This window comes from Capsella rubella, unplaced genomic scaffold, assembly GCF_000375325.1.
Source record: "Capsella rubella cultivar Monte Gargano unplaced genomic scaffold, Caprub1_0 scaffold_7, whole genome shotgun sequence".
Lineage (NCBI taxonomy): Eukaryota > Viridiplantae > Streptophyta > Magnoliopsida > Brassicales > Brassicaceae > Capsella > Capsella rubella.
In genome coordinates, this window is record NW_006238917.1 from 1,387,140 (window position 1) to 1,400,261 (window position 13,122).

Genomic DNA, 13,122 nt, shown 5'->3' on the forward strand with positions numbered 1-13,122 from the left:
TGATCGTAATTTAATTTCGTATGGACTGAAAAAGTATAATGTGGTTCTCGCAGGTTATTATATATGTATAAATGTGTTTGGGGTTACTATATGGACTAATATAGCCGAGGTACCATCTCTCCTATTTTATGAAGGTACTAATTGATAAAATTGTTTGGTGTCTCAGTCCGTAGGGGGGACAAATTCTCTTTTTTTTTGGTTTCTCTTCTTTATTGTGATTAGATTCCGATCTTACCTGATCCCTTTAAAGTGGACCATATTTGACGTTTAGAAGATGCTCCCTCTCGTAAAAACCTCTAATCTAACATCTTTTTAACTACTTTGGATTGTTTTTCGTGGGTTAAATATAAAGAAATCTCATGGTGGCGTTACTTAATTACCATATATTTGTTCCCGAATCCACATATTAATTTTGATGTCATCATACACATTTTTGGGGGTTATAAAAAACCATTCACTTTGCCTTCCTTGTCAACAGAATTGTCCGGAGACAACTATTTTGGCTGCAGTAAGTAAAAAACAAAAAACAAAGAGTAAAAGCAGCCAATCATTTTGACGTACGTGTAAATTTACTGAGTCAAGCTGGACATGCATGTAATACGATATTAGTGATTAACATTAACTAACATATATAACGTATTTGATTGAGGTTTTAAAAGCAGGATAATATGACTACGGAAATCGTTAATGGTCAAACTTATAGAATTTGTTGAATGATATTTAATTAACTCCTTTCATTTTCTTTCCCATATGTATGTATATTAATTCAGTTTCGTGTAAGATGACGTAAATGGATATGTATGCGTTACAATAAATGAGAAAAAGAGTTGATGAAAGAAATATATATCTAACTAGATCCGAATCGGATATTTATAACCCGGTAAAAAATCCCGACATCGTAATTCCAGTATCACCAGCTTACAGTTGATAAATGTAGAATGAAAATACAATAATATGATATCTCTGCGTATATGTTCTCATACAGTCTAATGATCTAATTTACACTATGAGTGGGCTTGAAGTCTATTCTCAATATGGGCCTTATAGCTATGCCATGAGCCCATGACCAGTTGTCATTACCACGTTATATTTCTTTAATGCGGTAAGTTCAGTAATATTATTAGTCTTAAGTATCTACTAACAGGTTTAGCGTTACATGTAATTTCGTGTAACCAATACCTCGGTTGAATTTTACGTCTACCACCAACTCTAAAACTCTAAACGTGTGCGATACCAAAACTTAGAAAATTTTCAATCTTGATTACTATGTGGGTCAAAACACATCAAAAGTCATGTTACTCTGTAATTATCTAAAGTCACTCGCAATTATATATATAAAAGCACTGTTTTTGTTAGGAGACTGAGAGTAGATTAATTTCACTCGTCAATGAGTGGGTGGAGCCGATCATATTATACAATTTGAGACATAATTTGACCTAAAACTTAAATATTTTACTATACAAAAAAAAAGATACCGGATGGTCTAATTGGTGGGTTAAATTAAGATTAGAAAAATCCAAACGTATGTGAGTATTTATGATATATTGAGTATTATCTAAGCCTAGTTAAACCCCGGCCCTCAAAGCAGTTTACATCACAATCGAACTTTTATTTAGATTTGGCCAATGGGGCAGATTAATTATGATTTTGATTTTTGGCCAATGAAGAGGCGTCTCTCTCTGCTTTCGCATTGGGACATTGATGTTGTGTCCATATTACAACACAACTTAATCAATAACCATTTTTAAAACAAAGAAACACCTATATTTATATTGTATTTTACGCTTTAAAAAGAAGAAGAAAATTAATGATTATATATATAACCAATATGATATCTACTACCAAGTACCAACTACTGATAATATTTTACAACAAGTGTGGATCATCCATCATCATCATCTATCGTCATATCCTTATAACTATTCTATAATCGTAGATGTAAATAAAGCCAGATAACACTCTTTTGAACTTTCCATGCTTGAACATTTCTTCTATTCTCCCATTGCTTGGTTTCACTTTTTAGAAAAGATACTCTTCTCTCTCTATTAGAGATTTTAGCGAGTGGGGAAAGAATAAAAAGTTGGACCAGTCAACGTATGAGGACGAACAAGTCTTTCAGAGATGTTGATAATCTATCTTTGCGTTTGCCAAGGATGTGGTCACAAGAAACTACTCTATATCCCTCATTCTCTATTAGCTGTTGATAATCTATCTTTGCGTTTGCCAAGGATGTGGTCACAAGAAACTACTCTATATCCCTCATTCTCTATTAGCTATTAGCTCTGTCTCTAATGTGGCATGTGATGTGACGCATACTCTCTGCTGATACGTATGTTATTAATGTTTTTGATTTGCATAAGTGTGCTTTACTACACACTAAAAAAATAAAATGTTGGAGGATTATCTTTCCAGATATTTTCGGGTTGATTTCAAACTTTATGTATAATTGGTGGCCCAAGAAAAACACCAAAACTGTTTCGTAGTATTAAACGCCAAAGGCAACATGTTGCTTGTTTCTATGTTGGGATTGACATTATCACTATATATATGTTCGGGTTGTGGAAATATACTGTGTTTTGCTAAATGTGTAGTTGTTTACTATCTATGTATCTTCGGTTTTATGTTTTGCTAACTTGTTATGTATATAAAAAAAAAAAAATCAAAATAAGTCTGCCTTACTACTAACTTTGATAGATTTTGGGTAATTTTGAATAAATCTTTTGGTGATGATGTAAGTATTTTTTTTATTTTTTTGTCATGATCCACACCACCCAGGGCCCAAGGTACGTGGTTTTTTTTCCTTTCTTTCTTGACCATGATGCAAAATGTGACAAGATTATATACTATGATGCAAAATGTGACAAGATTATATGATGCAATCCAATGAACCTAAAAAGAAGAAGTTATTAGTGGTAACTTTGAATTGTGTTTTCTTTTTCCTTAAGTGTACCCTATTTAATTAGATTATATTAGACTAACCAATAGACAGAAATTAGGAGAGCTATGATATACAATTCATTAACTAATACATAACCCCAAAGAACAACTTTAGAAAAACAAAGTCAAATTTCTCGTTTTGAATATATTGCAATTATAGTTTTGACTATTAAAAATCATTTAAACTTAATTTTCATCGAGAAGATATGGAATAAGTAAAACTTATACAGTTTCAACTTTCTAATATTAGAATTAATCCCTAGTACTCTATCAGAGTACATAATTGAAATCACTGTCTCATGCTTCGACCGTTAGAATTAAACCCTACTCTACCATCATTAACTTAATTTGATGAAGAAGATGAACCACGTACACTAACATAACCAAAACTACAGTCAAACATTTGACTGGAAAAAAGTAACCAGTTCTTATCTTAAATAAAACAAAGCGTTTTAAGTTACATCACTATCATCATCAATATCTCTATTAGAAAGAATGAATGGTTCTATCATTAGTTTTAACAACCTTTACTAATAATACGATTAGAAGTAAAGCAAAACTAGAAAGGAAGACTTTTTTATTATAAAAAAAACCAACATCCTCATTAAAAAAAAAAGGAATAGACAGACTTTTTTTTTTAATATTCATTTTTAAAAATTTGTCAATATTAGTTACTATATAAGCTATAGAATTGTTTGCATGTGTATTGACCTAAGACCACAACGAGCACTCAGACCTCGTCCTTTCAATTTTAGTCTGCGCTTGACACGGCACTCTTTTTATTATGTATGTATGATGTTAAAAAAACAAATGAACGCGGTGATATAGACTTTGTGACGGCCCAATAGTAGTCTTTAGCTCGACGATTTTAAAATCGACTGTCATCTCTAAAGGCTGTCACTTTAACACTCACACTCCTCTTCCTCTCTTTTTCTTCTTCTTCTTCGTCTTCCCTCATAATCTCTCTCTCATCTCTCTCTTCAAAACTCTCTTTTTCCTCTCCAGGTTTTACCAACCCATTCATTATTCCTTTCTTTTTTCAAACCTTGGAGAGATCTTTGCACGAACAAACCTTGAAAGACTGATTCTTTTCCTTGACCCAGTAGAAAAAAGTTTGTGTTTTTTTTTTCCTTCTTTCTATTATAAAAAACAGAGAGTTTAGGGTTTGTGTTTGGATTTTAGTAGAGGAAGAGGTATGCTCAAGGTTTTTGCTGAAATTTTCGGCTTTTATCATCAGTTCTTGTTTCTCTTCCTTATATACGGTGGATTTGCAAGAGAAATACTCTGATTTTGTTCTTGGGACAACATTTCTATTGAGTTGCTTTGGTATCCGTTGACATCATAGGGTAAGTCAATTCTCTTACCAAGTATCTCATTTACAGCTTAACTTGTTAGTAATGCTTTAGTTATATTCTTAAAATAACCTCTCTTTTTTGGTGTGTGTGTTTTATTAGACTTGCAGAATTTAGAGAACTTCTTGATTAGATGGCCATTGATTACAAGGAACGGATGCATCACTCCTATAAGGTTTGTGTTGTTTTATCAGCTGTCTCTGATGATATGGAATTTTATGTCTTTTAAGGTTTGTTATATTGTAATGACATGTTGTGTTACTCTGTTTTCAGATGCACTCTTCCATGTGCATAGAACTGAAGAACTTAGTTGATCGAATCAATGGAATCGTTCCTCATATAGAAGATGCTCGACCCGGTTGCTCCTCAGGGATACAGACTCTTTGTTTACTCCACAAATCTCTTGCTAAAGCTAAGCAGCTTCTCCAATCTTGCAGAGAATCTAGTAAACTCTACATGGTGATGTTTTTTTAAAAACTCAACTTTTAACACATTTTCCTAGTTGATTTTATGGCACTTATCCCTTGGTTTATCGCTATGTGGTCTAACGTGTTTAATTCCATGCTTCAATCTTCAGGCAGTAACAGGAGATGCTATACTCACCAGAGGCTCTAGAGCAAAAACATCATTAGAGGAATGCTTAGACGACATTCGAAGTATGGTTCCGACTGTTTTGGCTACCAAGGTTTGTTCCAAACTAAGTTTCTGCTCGTTTTTTTTCTAGGAAAAAATATTACAAAATCACTCATGGGAGTTTCGCTTGCAGATAACTCAGATAGTCCAAGATCTTAGATCAACTGTGCTGACTCTAGAATCATCTGAAGAAGAAGCTGGGAAAGCTATAAGAGACTTGATGCGAAGGAGCACGTCGTCTTCTGTTTCTTTGGATGAAATCAGAGAGTTCCATATTGCCGCATCAAAACTCCATCTTTTAACTCCTCAAGCCGTTGTGATTGAGAGAAGATCCTTAATTTCGATTATGGAGAAATTACGAGAGGGTGAAGGGAATAAGAAGCAGATTTTGAAGTATCTCCTCTGTCTCCTGAAAAAGCATGAAAAAATCATCTGTCAAGAGCACGAAGAGAACTCTTTCTCACATCATCAGTTCATCAATGATTCTCTACATGCTGATGCTGCGGAAGCCGAGTGTTCTGAGGAATACAGTGCTACACTTCCCGAGCAATTTAAATGCCCGCTTTCACGTAGCGTGATGTATGATCCTGTCATCATTTCTTCAGGTCATACCTTTGAGAGGATGAGGATTCAGAAATGGTTCGATGAAGGTAATGTTTTTTGCCCTAAATCAAGAAGGAGACTGGACGATTTCACTTTGGAGCCTAATGAGGCGATCAAGAATCAGATATCAAAGTGGTGCGCCAAGAACGGTCGTGATGTTCAAGAACCAGCGATGATGCACACAAATGCTTCTCGCAATATCGACTTCTCTGTTTCCATTGCTAGTTTCGGAAGTTCCCTGTGCAATATCCCAGATCTTAGCAGCCTTTCGATTACGGATTTCAACGCATATTCCATTGATTCACCATCCTACTCTAAGATGTTAAAGGGGAGTTACTTTACGCCAATGCAGCGGATAGATTCTGGTTCAGGCGCTAGTGTCACAGATTCTTCTAGTAACAACGAGATTGAGATAGATCCCTTATGTGGACTCACTACCCTTCCGTGGGATGCACAGATCAAGGTCATCGAAGATGTAAAAAGTCGTTTTGAGCACAGTACTCGGGCTTTTCGGTCTATGTCACCGAGTAAATTTCTTGAGCCACTTATCACATATCTGAAGAATGCTCTCGAAAGAAATGGCACTGCAGGAGACATAATAAAGGGGGGATTGGATTTGTTATTGGCATTTCTCAATGGAAACAGGAAGGCTATAGAATCTCTGGAAGCAGAGGTTTTCAAAATGTTTTCGGTCTTTCTCGAGTCTGATGTAGTAGCTGAAGAAGCTCTGAACATACTTGAGGTTGTCTCCAGCCACCAGCACGGTCTCTCCAAGATAACTTCATCAGGCTCTCTCTCTTCCCTCTTGAAGATCGCAGAGTCTCAAGCAGCACATCTCCAAGAACAAGCTATGATCACACTCAAGAATCTTTCATCAAGCGCTGAGATATGCCTGGAAATGGTATCTCTCGATTTCATCCAGAAGCTCACATCTTTCTTGCAACGAAACATTTTCTGCAAACAGTCGATCATCATTCTGAGAAACCTCTGCAACACTGAGAAAGGTCGGATTTGTATCACCGAAACTCCGGATTGTTTAGCTTCCATAGCTGACTTGCTCGAGTCAAATGTTCCTGAGGAGCAAGAGAATGCAATCACCATCATCCTACAGCTCTGTGTGCAAAAGATCGAGTACTGTGAGCTTGTCTTGGCACAAGTATCTGATATTTACTCATCCCTTTTGTTGATATCCAACAATGGAACAGAGGAAGCCAAGGTGGGTGCATCGGAATTGCTTAGAGCTCTTGAAGAAGTAGATGTCGACAGAAGAGAAGAAGAAACAACTGTTTCAACTACTCCACAGGTTGTTACTTATCAGGAACCTATGATAAAAACACCAGCTCCTAAGAAATCTGGTTTTTTTGGAATCAGTTTCTCCAAAAATAAGAAGAAGAGATAGATACCAAACATACGTTCAATTAGGCTCGTTTTAACTTAATTTTTGAGAAATTTCATTTATTTCTTTTGGTTCTCTGTTTATTGCCTTAGGTTTGAATATGTTGATTCCATTAATACAAGTATAGTTGTAATTTGTGAAAAAGGATATAATTGTGAGGAAAATAGCTTGCTTATGTAAATCATTTATTTTAGGCATTTTTTTAACATTATTTGTTTAGCATAACATTTTTTTTATGTAGATACATACTATATGAAAAGTTCAGCTGGATTTTTCCTTCATTTTATTTTATTTTATTTTATCCATTTGATAATTTTATATATATTCTACAATGTACAACAAGGAATTGTTATGACCACAAGAAACTTTGCACATATACATATCCCCTGGAATTTATATCTCTATCGTATGAAGAAGATAGTATTGAAAGATCTTTGGATTGGGTTCCTTTGTCTTTCTGGTTCAAATTTCAGATAACATAGATAAAAGGATAAGAAAAAAAGGAAAAAAAAAGATTTTTGTAATGACTCTCTCTAGTCTCTATCCCTAGCTTTTTACTTGAGGCTGAAGAGATTGGAAACGGAATCGGTTCTGAAGCTGTTGTAAAGACATTGTGAGTGAGCTTCCCAGCTTGAAGATGTCTGATCTTTCTGCAGAGAAGAATAAGGAAAAAAGTTACTTCAGGGACAAGTAACAAGACTTTGGAAATATTGAAAGATTTGATCAAGGAAAGATTATTACAGCGCTGAGAGATGTGATTTGATTTGCGTTTATGACTGAGTAGTCAAGAGATCCTTGCTGATGTAATGGAAAAGATCGAAAATCCGCCATCATTGACTGCTTCGAGACAGCTTCTGGAAGTCCTGTGAAGTAAGCCTGAAACTAGATTTTTTCCAGTCTAAACAAGTCAGTAAATGCGGGAAACTAGGTTAATCCTTGAGATGTAAATGACTGTGTGTATTTTCACCTGTTTTGCGGATAATTCATCGATATGACACTCAAGTTCTGGATTTACGACAGAGAGTTTCATCGACAGGAACTCAACTTGCTGTTGCAGAGATTGGACATAGTTGATGATCTCATCAAGCATACCGGCTTTTCCAGTAACTTTATTGCATCCAGGGACAATATCTTGAAGACATTTCATCTTCTTGCTTATCTTTTCTCTCCTTGCCTGCCAAAATCCCACCACAATTGATAAATCCAACACAAATCTCCCTAGAAAGTAATTAATCACTTTTGTTAGTTACCCTTTCTGCTAAGCTGTGTCTGTCGGTGGCTTCACCTCGTCTAGCTCTCACATGGATGTAATCTGGTTTCTGAATCTCTGAAGATGTCTCTGTGTTGCTCATGTGTGATTTCGCTTTCATGCTTGACTCTGTTTCATCCTCTGATTTGATCTTCTTCTTCTCTCTCTTTTCTGTCTTACCCTAACAACCAAAAGTTGAGACAAATCAAAATAAGTATTTGAAACAAAATCTAAACCCCAAAAAATCAACACTTTCTCCAGCTGCAACAAACCTGTGGTTTTCTCTTGTTCTGCAAGGCAATGGCTCTGTTGTCTCCATTGTTCTTCACTGGTTCCATACGGAAGCTGCTTGTCCTGGAAATGCAGCCATCAATAGTATCATAATCCGGTCCGAATTCTGGAAAATGTCTGAAACTTTGCAACTCATCATTGTTGTTTCCCAAGTAACTCTCGACTCTGTTGAGCTCTTCTCTCCCGTCTGAGCTAATTATCTGAAGAAACTCAGGTGAAACCAACTGTTGCTGTTGCAGCCATTTAAGCCTATCAAGTACAGACAAGTCCATGGAGAGAAGGTAAAAAAAAAAACTTTAAAAGATCTCTTTTATCTTTCCTTTTGAGGGTTAAAGCAAAAGAGAGATAGAGAGAGTTAAGTTTATATGTGTGTGTGGAAGGAAAAGTAATCCAAATGATAAAAATTATTCTTAGCTTTAAATAGAAAGCAACATTGACCCACACACATGAGATTCGAAATCTAGTGAGAGAGGGACAAAATTGATAAAAGTGGAGGAGGTTGGGGACAAAGAAGGTGAGATGAGAAGTTGTAGGGTCTAAATGACATAACCTACCATGTGGTCATGTCCTTATGAACATGATATGAGGAGTCTCTTAACTTAGTCTTTTTTGTGTCTTTTCTCTGTTTTTTTTTTTTCCTTCTTTCTTTTGCCCTTTCAAGTTTTTGAGAGGATCTTTTTTCTTGGCAACTGAAACTTACCAAACTAATCAGATCGACCTAGTAAAATTAGGGCTTGAAGGTACAATTATACAATGATAACATATTTTCTTTAGAATCAAAACCATTGAGTTTTTGGTGTAATCATATACCAAATATCCAAATTTGGTGTTATAATTAAGAATCGTACTTAAAGAAAGAGTGTTTCTTAAGCTTAAAAGGTTGGAAATGTGGGGAATGTGAATGATGAATCTTAACTTACAAATGAATAGAAACAACGGTCTGAATCATGAGCGGTTCGGGCGAGTGATATCATTTCCATGTCTTGTTGTGAATCTATACCGTGATCCTTGACCTTGTGACGTTATTATAAACTACCATCTATATTACCAATCTATAAAACTATACCAATATTTTTCATATTCTATTTCATATATTAAAGAGAGAGCAAATAAACCACAAGTGATAGGCTTTAACAAAAAGAAAAAATCGAAAATTTATTAGTGATTGGGACAAAAATAAATAAGAGACCTAAAGATGAAAATGGGATTGAAGATAAGTGATAGGAAGGTAGGCGACACCATTGCTTTTGATCTAAGTGTTTGGTCCCGATACTTTGTTTTTTCTTCTTTTATATTTATTAATTTTATATATCTATCTACTATACATTATCTACACACTGGGTGAGATCATTCAAAGAATCAATACTATTTTGGAACATTCTTTATTCTGTAGATAAGTAGATCACTGGGAGATTCTTCATTTTGAAGACATTTACCTACACCAAATAATCTTCCATACAAAATTTTGGGTGATTTTACCAAATATGGGTATATATAACAAAGTTCAAGCCGAGATTGTGATACAATGTCAAATCTATAAATGTTTTACTATGTGTCTACGTTACTTAGGTTTTTTTTTTTTTTTTTTTTACTCAACGATGTTTTTCTTTAGGTCTTTTCCCATCAATTTTGAGACTTCTACATTGGCGTTCTCATATTTCAGACTAAACATGCATGTCGTTTTATCTGTTCACTAACGGCGCCACGTTAAACATTTCACAACCTCTGTTTTGGAGAGGTTTTAGAGAAAGTGGGCTGCTCTTATCACTGATGCCGTTTTGGAGGGTTTCTGGACAAAAGTTAGTGGTTCTCTATGTTGATGTAAAAAATGGTTAGAGCTTTACTGCTGGCTTAAATCGAGTAAAGATGTACTTAAATGTTGTTTGGCTTTTTCACTAATGTTTGAATCTATGTGATTTGCAGGAATCACATTTCAGTTTACTTCAAATGAAGTTCTTACTTATTCAACAATGACGTAAGAGATTCTGAGGAAGAGAGTTTGGAACATCAACTTTAACGAAGAGAGTGTCGTCACCATTAGGATTTGAAGCTTTTGTGTGTATCAAATATCTTGTTGTGTATAGTATAACTCAATAGCTTCTGTTTGATACATCAAAGGATCTTTGGGACAAATACGACTAAACCGGACGGTTCATCTTATTCGAGATTACCGGTTTTGTTGTTAAACCATAATAATCGCAAATTTATGAAACACTCTGTCTCGTCGAGCGGGTTCGACTTGTCTGGCTCAGGCATCGCCACAACTCTTCCGCCAGTTCACATACACGATCGGTGCTCCCAACGTTTGTTTTTCTAGCTTTCAATTCTGAAATATCTAGTTCTCTTGTCTTTGGAGATTGATTATACGAGGTTTATTCTCTGTGAATCAATCGATGTCTGCTTCGTGCGCTGTAACACCGCCTGTTAGGACAGAGTTATTCAGCTCATCATCTAAAAGATCAATCTTTCCTGCTCAAATTTGCCGACCCAGTAAGATTCCAACTCCAACCATTCATCCAAATTTTTCCTAAGATTAAGCCTGAGTTATTAACAATCTTATAATCTTTGCAACGAAGGGAACAAATGTGAAATCAGCAGAAGGGAATTTGCAATTAGAGGAGGGATTGTTGCTTCTGGAGTTTCAGTCATGGGTACTTCTTCTGCTTCTCAGTCTGTTCAAGGTAAAAATCCTAGCTTTTGGACAATTGCTTCCCTCCTTGGTTTAAAAATGTTATCTTTGTTTGAAAGAAATTGAATGGATGGTTCTTTAGGTAGTGAGAGGTTGGCTTTCAAGCCAGAAGGGTATAACTTTTGGGAATGGAGGGGTCACAAGATTCATTATGTGGTTCAAGGAGAAGGTTCACCTCTCGTTCTTATTCATGGATTTGGTGCTTCTGTCTTTCACTGGAGGTACCCCTCAGTTTCACTTCCAAGTTCCAAGCTATTATATTGTCATTCTTTCTCTCTTATTTTAGGATCATCTCTTATCAGTTATAGGTTTTAAGACAGCTATATAGAGCTTATATGATTCACTTAATTTGGAGATAAAATCGATACAATTTTATAGGTATAACATTCCTGAATTGGCTAAGAAATACAAGGTTTACGCCTTGGACTTACTTGGTTTCGGATGGAGTGACAAAGCTCTCATAGACTATGATGCCATGGTTTGGACAGATCAAGTTATTGATTTCATGAAAGAGATAGTGAAAGAACCAGCTGTTGTAGTCGGAAACAGGTAAATGAATTTGTTTTCTGAAGCTCTTTTTGTCAATTCATAAGGAAACCTGAAACAAGTTTTCGACTTTTTCCATAGCCTCGGGGGATTCACAGCCTTGACAGTTGCGGTAGGATTACCCGAGCAGGTCACGGGAGTTGCACTTCTAAACTCTGCAGGACAATTTGCAGCAGAGAGTAGAAAACGTGAGGAAGTTGATGAAACCGCTATAACCAAGTTTATAGTTAAGCCACTTAAAGAAATTTTCCAACGCGTGGTTCTTGGGTTCTTGTTCTGGCAAGCCAAGCAGCCTTCTCGGATTGAATCTGTCTTAAAGAGTGTAATGTCTTGTTGACTTTGTCAGATTTTTCTTCACAAAGTTTGTTACTCTGTAGTCAAATTTTTTTATTGCAAAAATGCAGGTGTATGTAGACTCTACTAATGTCGATGACTACCTCGTCGAATCCATTTCAAAACCTGCAACAGATCCAAATGCTGGAGAAGTATACTACAGGTACAAAACACCAATAAAGAGCTTCTCTGTTTTAATACATAAAGAGACCTAACTATCGTTTGTTTGTTAATATCTTACAGATTGATGACAAGGTTCTTATCAAACCAGAGTAAATACACCCTAGATAGTGTTCTAAGTAAGATGACTTGCCCGCTTCTGTTGCTTTGGGGAGATCTAGACCCGTGGGTCGGTCCTACAAAAGCCGAGAAAATCAAAGCATATTACTCGAACTCATCGCTAGTGCACTTACAAGCAGGGCATTGTCCCCATGACGAAGTCCCGGAAGCTGTAAACAAGGCTATGTTGGATTGGTTGTCCATTAATGTAGCTTCAAAGACATCTTCTCCTAAAGCCTTGGATATATAAAGACTCCTTTTGTGAAAGAAGTATGTAGTTGTATTTTGCCCAAAGAAAAAGGAAGAAGTATATAGTTGTAAATACATTGTTACCGTTTTACAATTGCTGCTTCTGGACTTGTAATATTTGAGATTTAGAGCAGAGACTTGATCAAGTTTTGCTGATAAACGAATATGGATGCAACTCTTGTGGGAAAGTATCATTGAGTTGCTTATCTGAAGCAGGTGTGGTTAAAACCTCTCAAGAGAATGGATAATAAAAGAATACAATACAAAAGTTTAAGATAGTAAGACAGTGAAATTTTATTACATTGATGGGAAAAGAGAAGACTACCAAAAATACAAAATAGTAGATTGACTTTGACAATGACAGGTTTTTTCACACGTGTGAAACATGCAAATTGTAGGAGGTTTTTTTTCCTTTCGTTTCTTGGGCTATAAATTGAAGAGTGCACTAAATTGAGGTTTCCAAATTAGTCGCTGGCTGAATCAAATGACAAGAGCCATTCATTTCTATATACAATCTGAATCACCCACTAACTGATTAACTTGAATAAGTATGGTTTACAATAGG

The 13,122-nt window shown here is 35.7% G+C and overlaps 3 protein-coding genes across 4 annotated transcripts; 2 read left to right on the plus strand and 1 right to left on the minus strand.

The window, feature by feature from the left end:
* Positions 1 to 3,912: 3,912 nt before the first annotated feature.
* On the plus strand, positions 3,913 to 7,143 carry LOC17878704 (U-box domain-containing protein 5). Its single transcript, XM_023778643.1, has 5 exons — positions 3,913 to 4,283; positions 4,392 to 4,464; positions 4,563 to 4,748; positions 4,867 to 4,974; positions 5,056 to 7,143. The coding sequence occupies exons 2-5, from the start codon at positions 4,423 to 4,425 to the stop codon at positions 6,922 to 6,924; spliced, it is 2,205 nt and encodes a 734-aa protein (XP_023634411.1). The 5' UTR covers positions 3,913 to 4,283; positions 4,392 to 4,422; the 3' UTR covers positions 6,925 to 7,143.
* A 160-nt stretch (positions 7,144 to 7,303) lies between these two features.
* On the minus strand, positions 7,304 to 8,790 carry LOC17879759 (transcription factor BEE 2). Of its 2 annotated transcripts, none has more exons than XM_023778644.1 (5): positions 8,443 to 8,790; positions 8,172 to 8,351; positions 7,889 to 8,095; positions 7,663 to 7,797; positions 7,304 to 7,571 (listed from the first exon to the last, which is right to left on the minus strand). In XM_023778644.1, exons 1-5 carry the CDS (start codon positions 8,731 to 8,733, stop codon positions 7,476 to 7,478), a joined length of 909 nt encoding a protein of 302 aa, XP_023634412.1. In that variant the 5' UTR covers positions 8,734 to 8,790; the 3' UTR covers positions 7,304 to 7,475. The 2 variants fall into 2 exon arrangements, with proteins under 2 accessions (XP_023634412.1, XP_006284188.1); XM_006284126.2 differs by having other exon boundaries at positions 7,663 to 7,803; positions 8,443 to 8,789.
* Positions 8,791 to 10,744: 1,954 nt separating this feature from the next.
* LOC17879373 (pheophytinase, chloroplastic) lies at positions 10,745 to 12,769 on the plus strand. The gene is made up of 7 exons (XM_023778426.1): positions 10,745 to 10,951; positions 11,038 to 11,142; positions 11,233 to 11,371; positions 11,529 to 11,699; positions 11,778 to 12,018; positions 12,101 to 12,192; positions 12,273 to 12,769. Exons 1-7 carry the CDS (start codon positions 10,855 to 10,857, stop codon positions 12,556 to 12,558), a joined length of 1,131 nt encoding a protein of 376 aa, XP_023634194.1. The 5' UTR covers positions 10,745 to 10,854; the 3' UTR covers positions 12,559 to 12,769.
* Positions 12,770 to 13,122: the final 353 nt, after the last annotated feature.

Coding starts and splice junctions, on each gene's coding strand:
- LOC17878704 (XM_023778643.1), top strand. CDS start 4,423: ATGGCCATTGATTACAAGGAACGGATGCATCACTCCTATAAG. Junction 4,749..4,866: donor AATCTAGTAAACTCTACATG/GTGATGTTTTTT, acceptor TTCAATCTTCAG/GCAGTAACAGGAGATGCTAT. Junction 4,975..5,055: donor CGACTGTTTTGGCTACCAAG/GTTTGTTCCAAA, acceptor TTTCGCTTGCAG/ATAACTCAGATAGTCCAAGA.
- LOC17879759 (XM_006284126.2), bottom strand. CDS start 8,733: ATGGACTTGTCTGTACTTGATAGGCTTAAATGGCTGCAACAGCAACAG. Junction 8,352..8,442: donor AGAACAAGAGAAAACCACAG/GTTTGTTGCAGC, acceptor TTTGGTTGTTAG/GGTAAGACAGAAAAGAGAGA. Junction 8,096..8,171: donor GACACAGCTTAGCAGAAAGG/GTAACTAACAAA, acceptor GGATTTTGGCAG/GCAAGGAGAGAAAAGATAAG.
- LOC17879373 (XM_023778426.1), top strand. CDS start 10,855: ATGTCTGCTTCGTGCGCTGTAACACCGCCTGTTAGGACAGAGTTATTC. Junction 11,700..11,777: donor GCTGTTGTAGTCGGAAACAG/GTAAATGAATTT, acceptor CTTTTTCCATAG/CCTCGGGGGATTCACAGCCT. Junction 12,193..12,272: donor GCTGGAGAAGTATACTACAG/GTACAAAACACC, acceptor AATATCTTACAG/ATTGATGACAAGGTTCTTAT.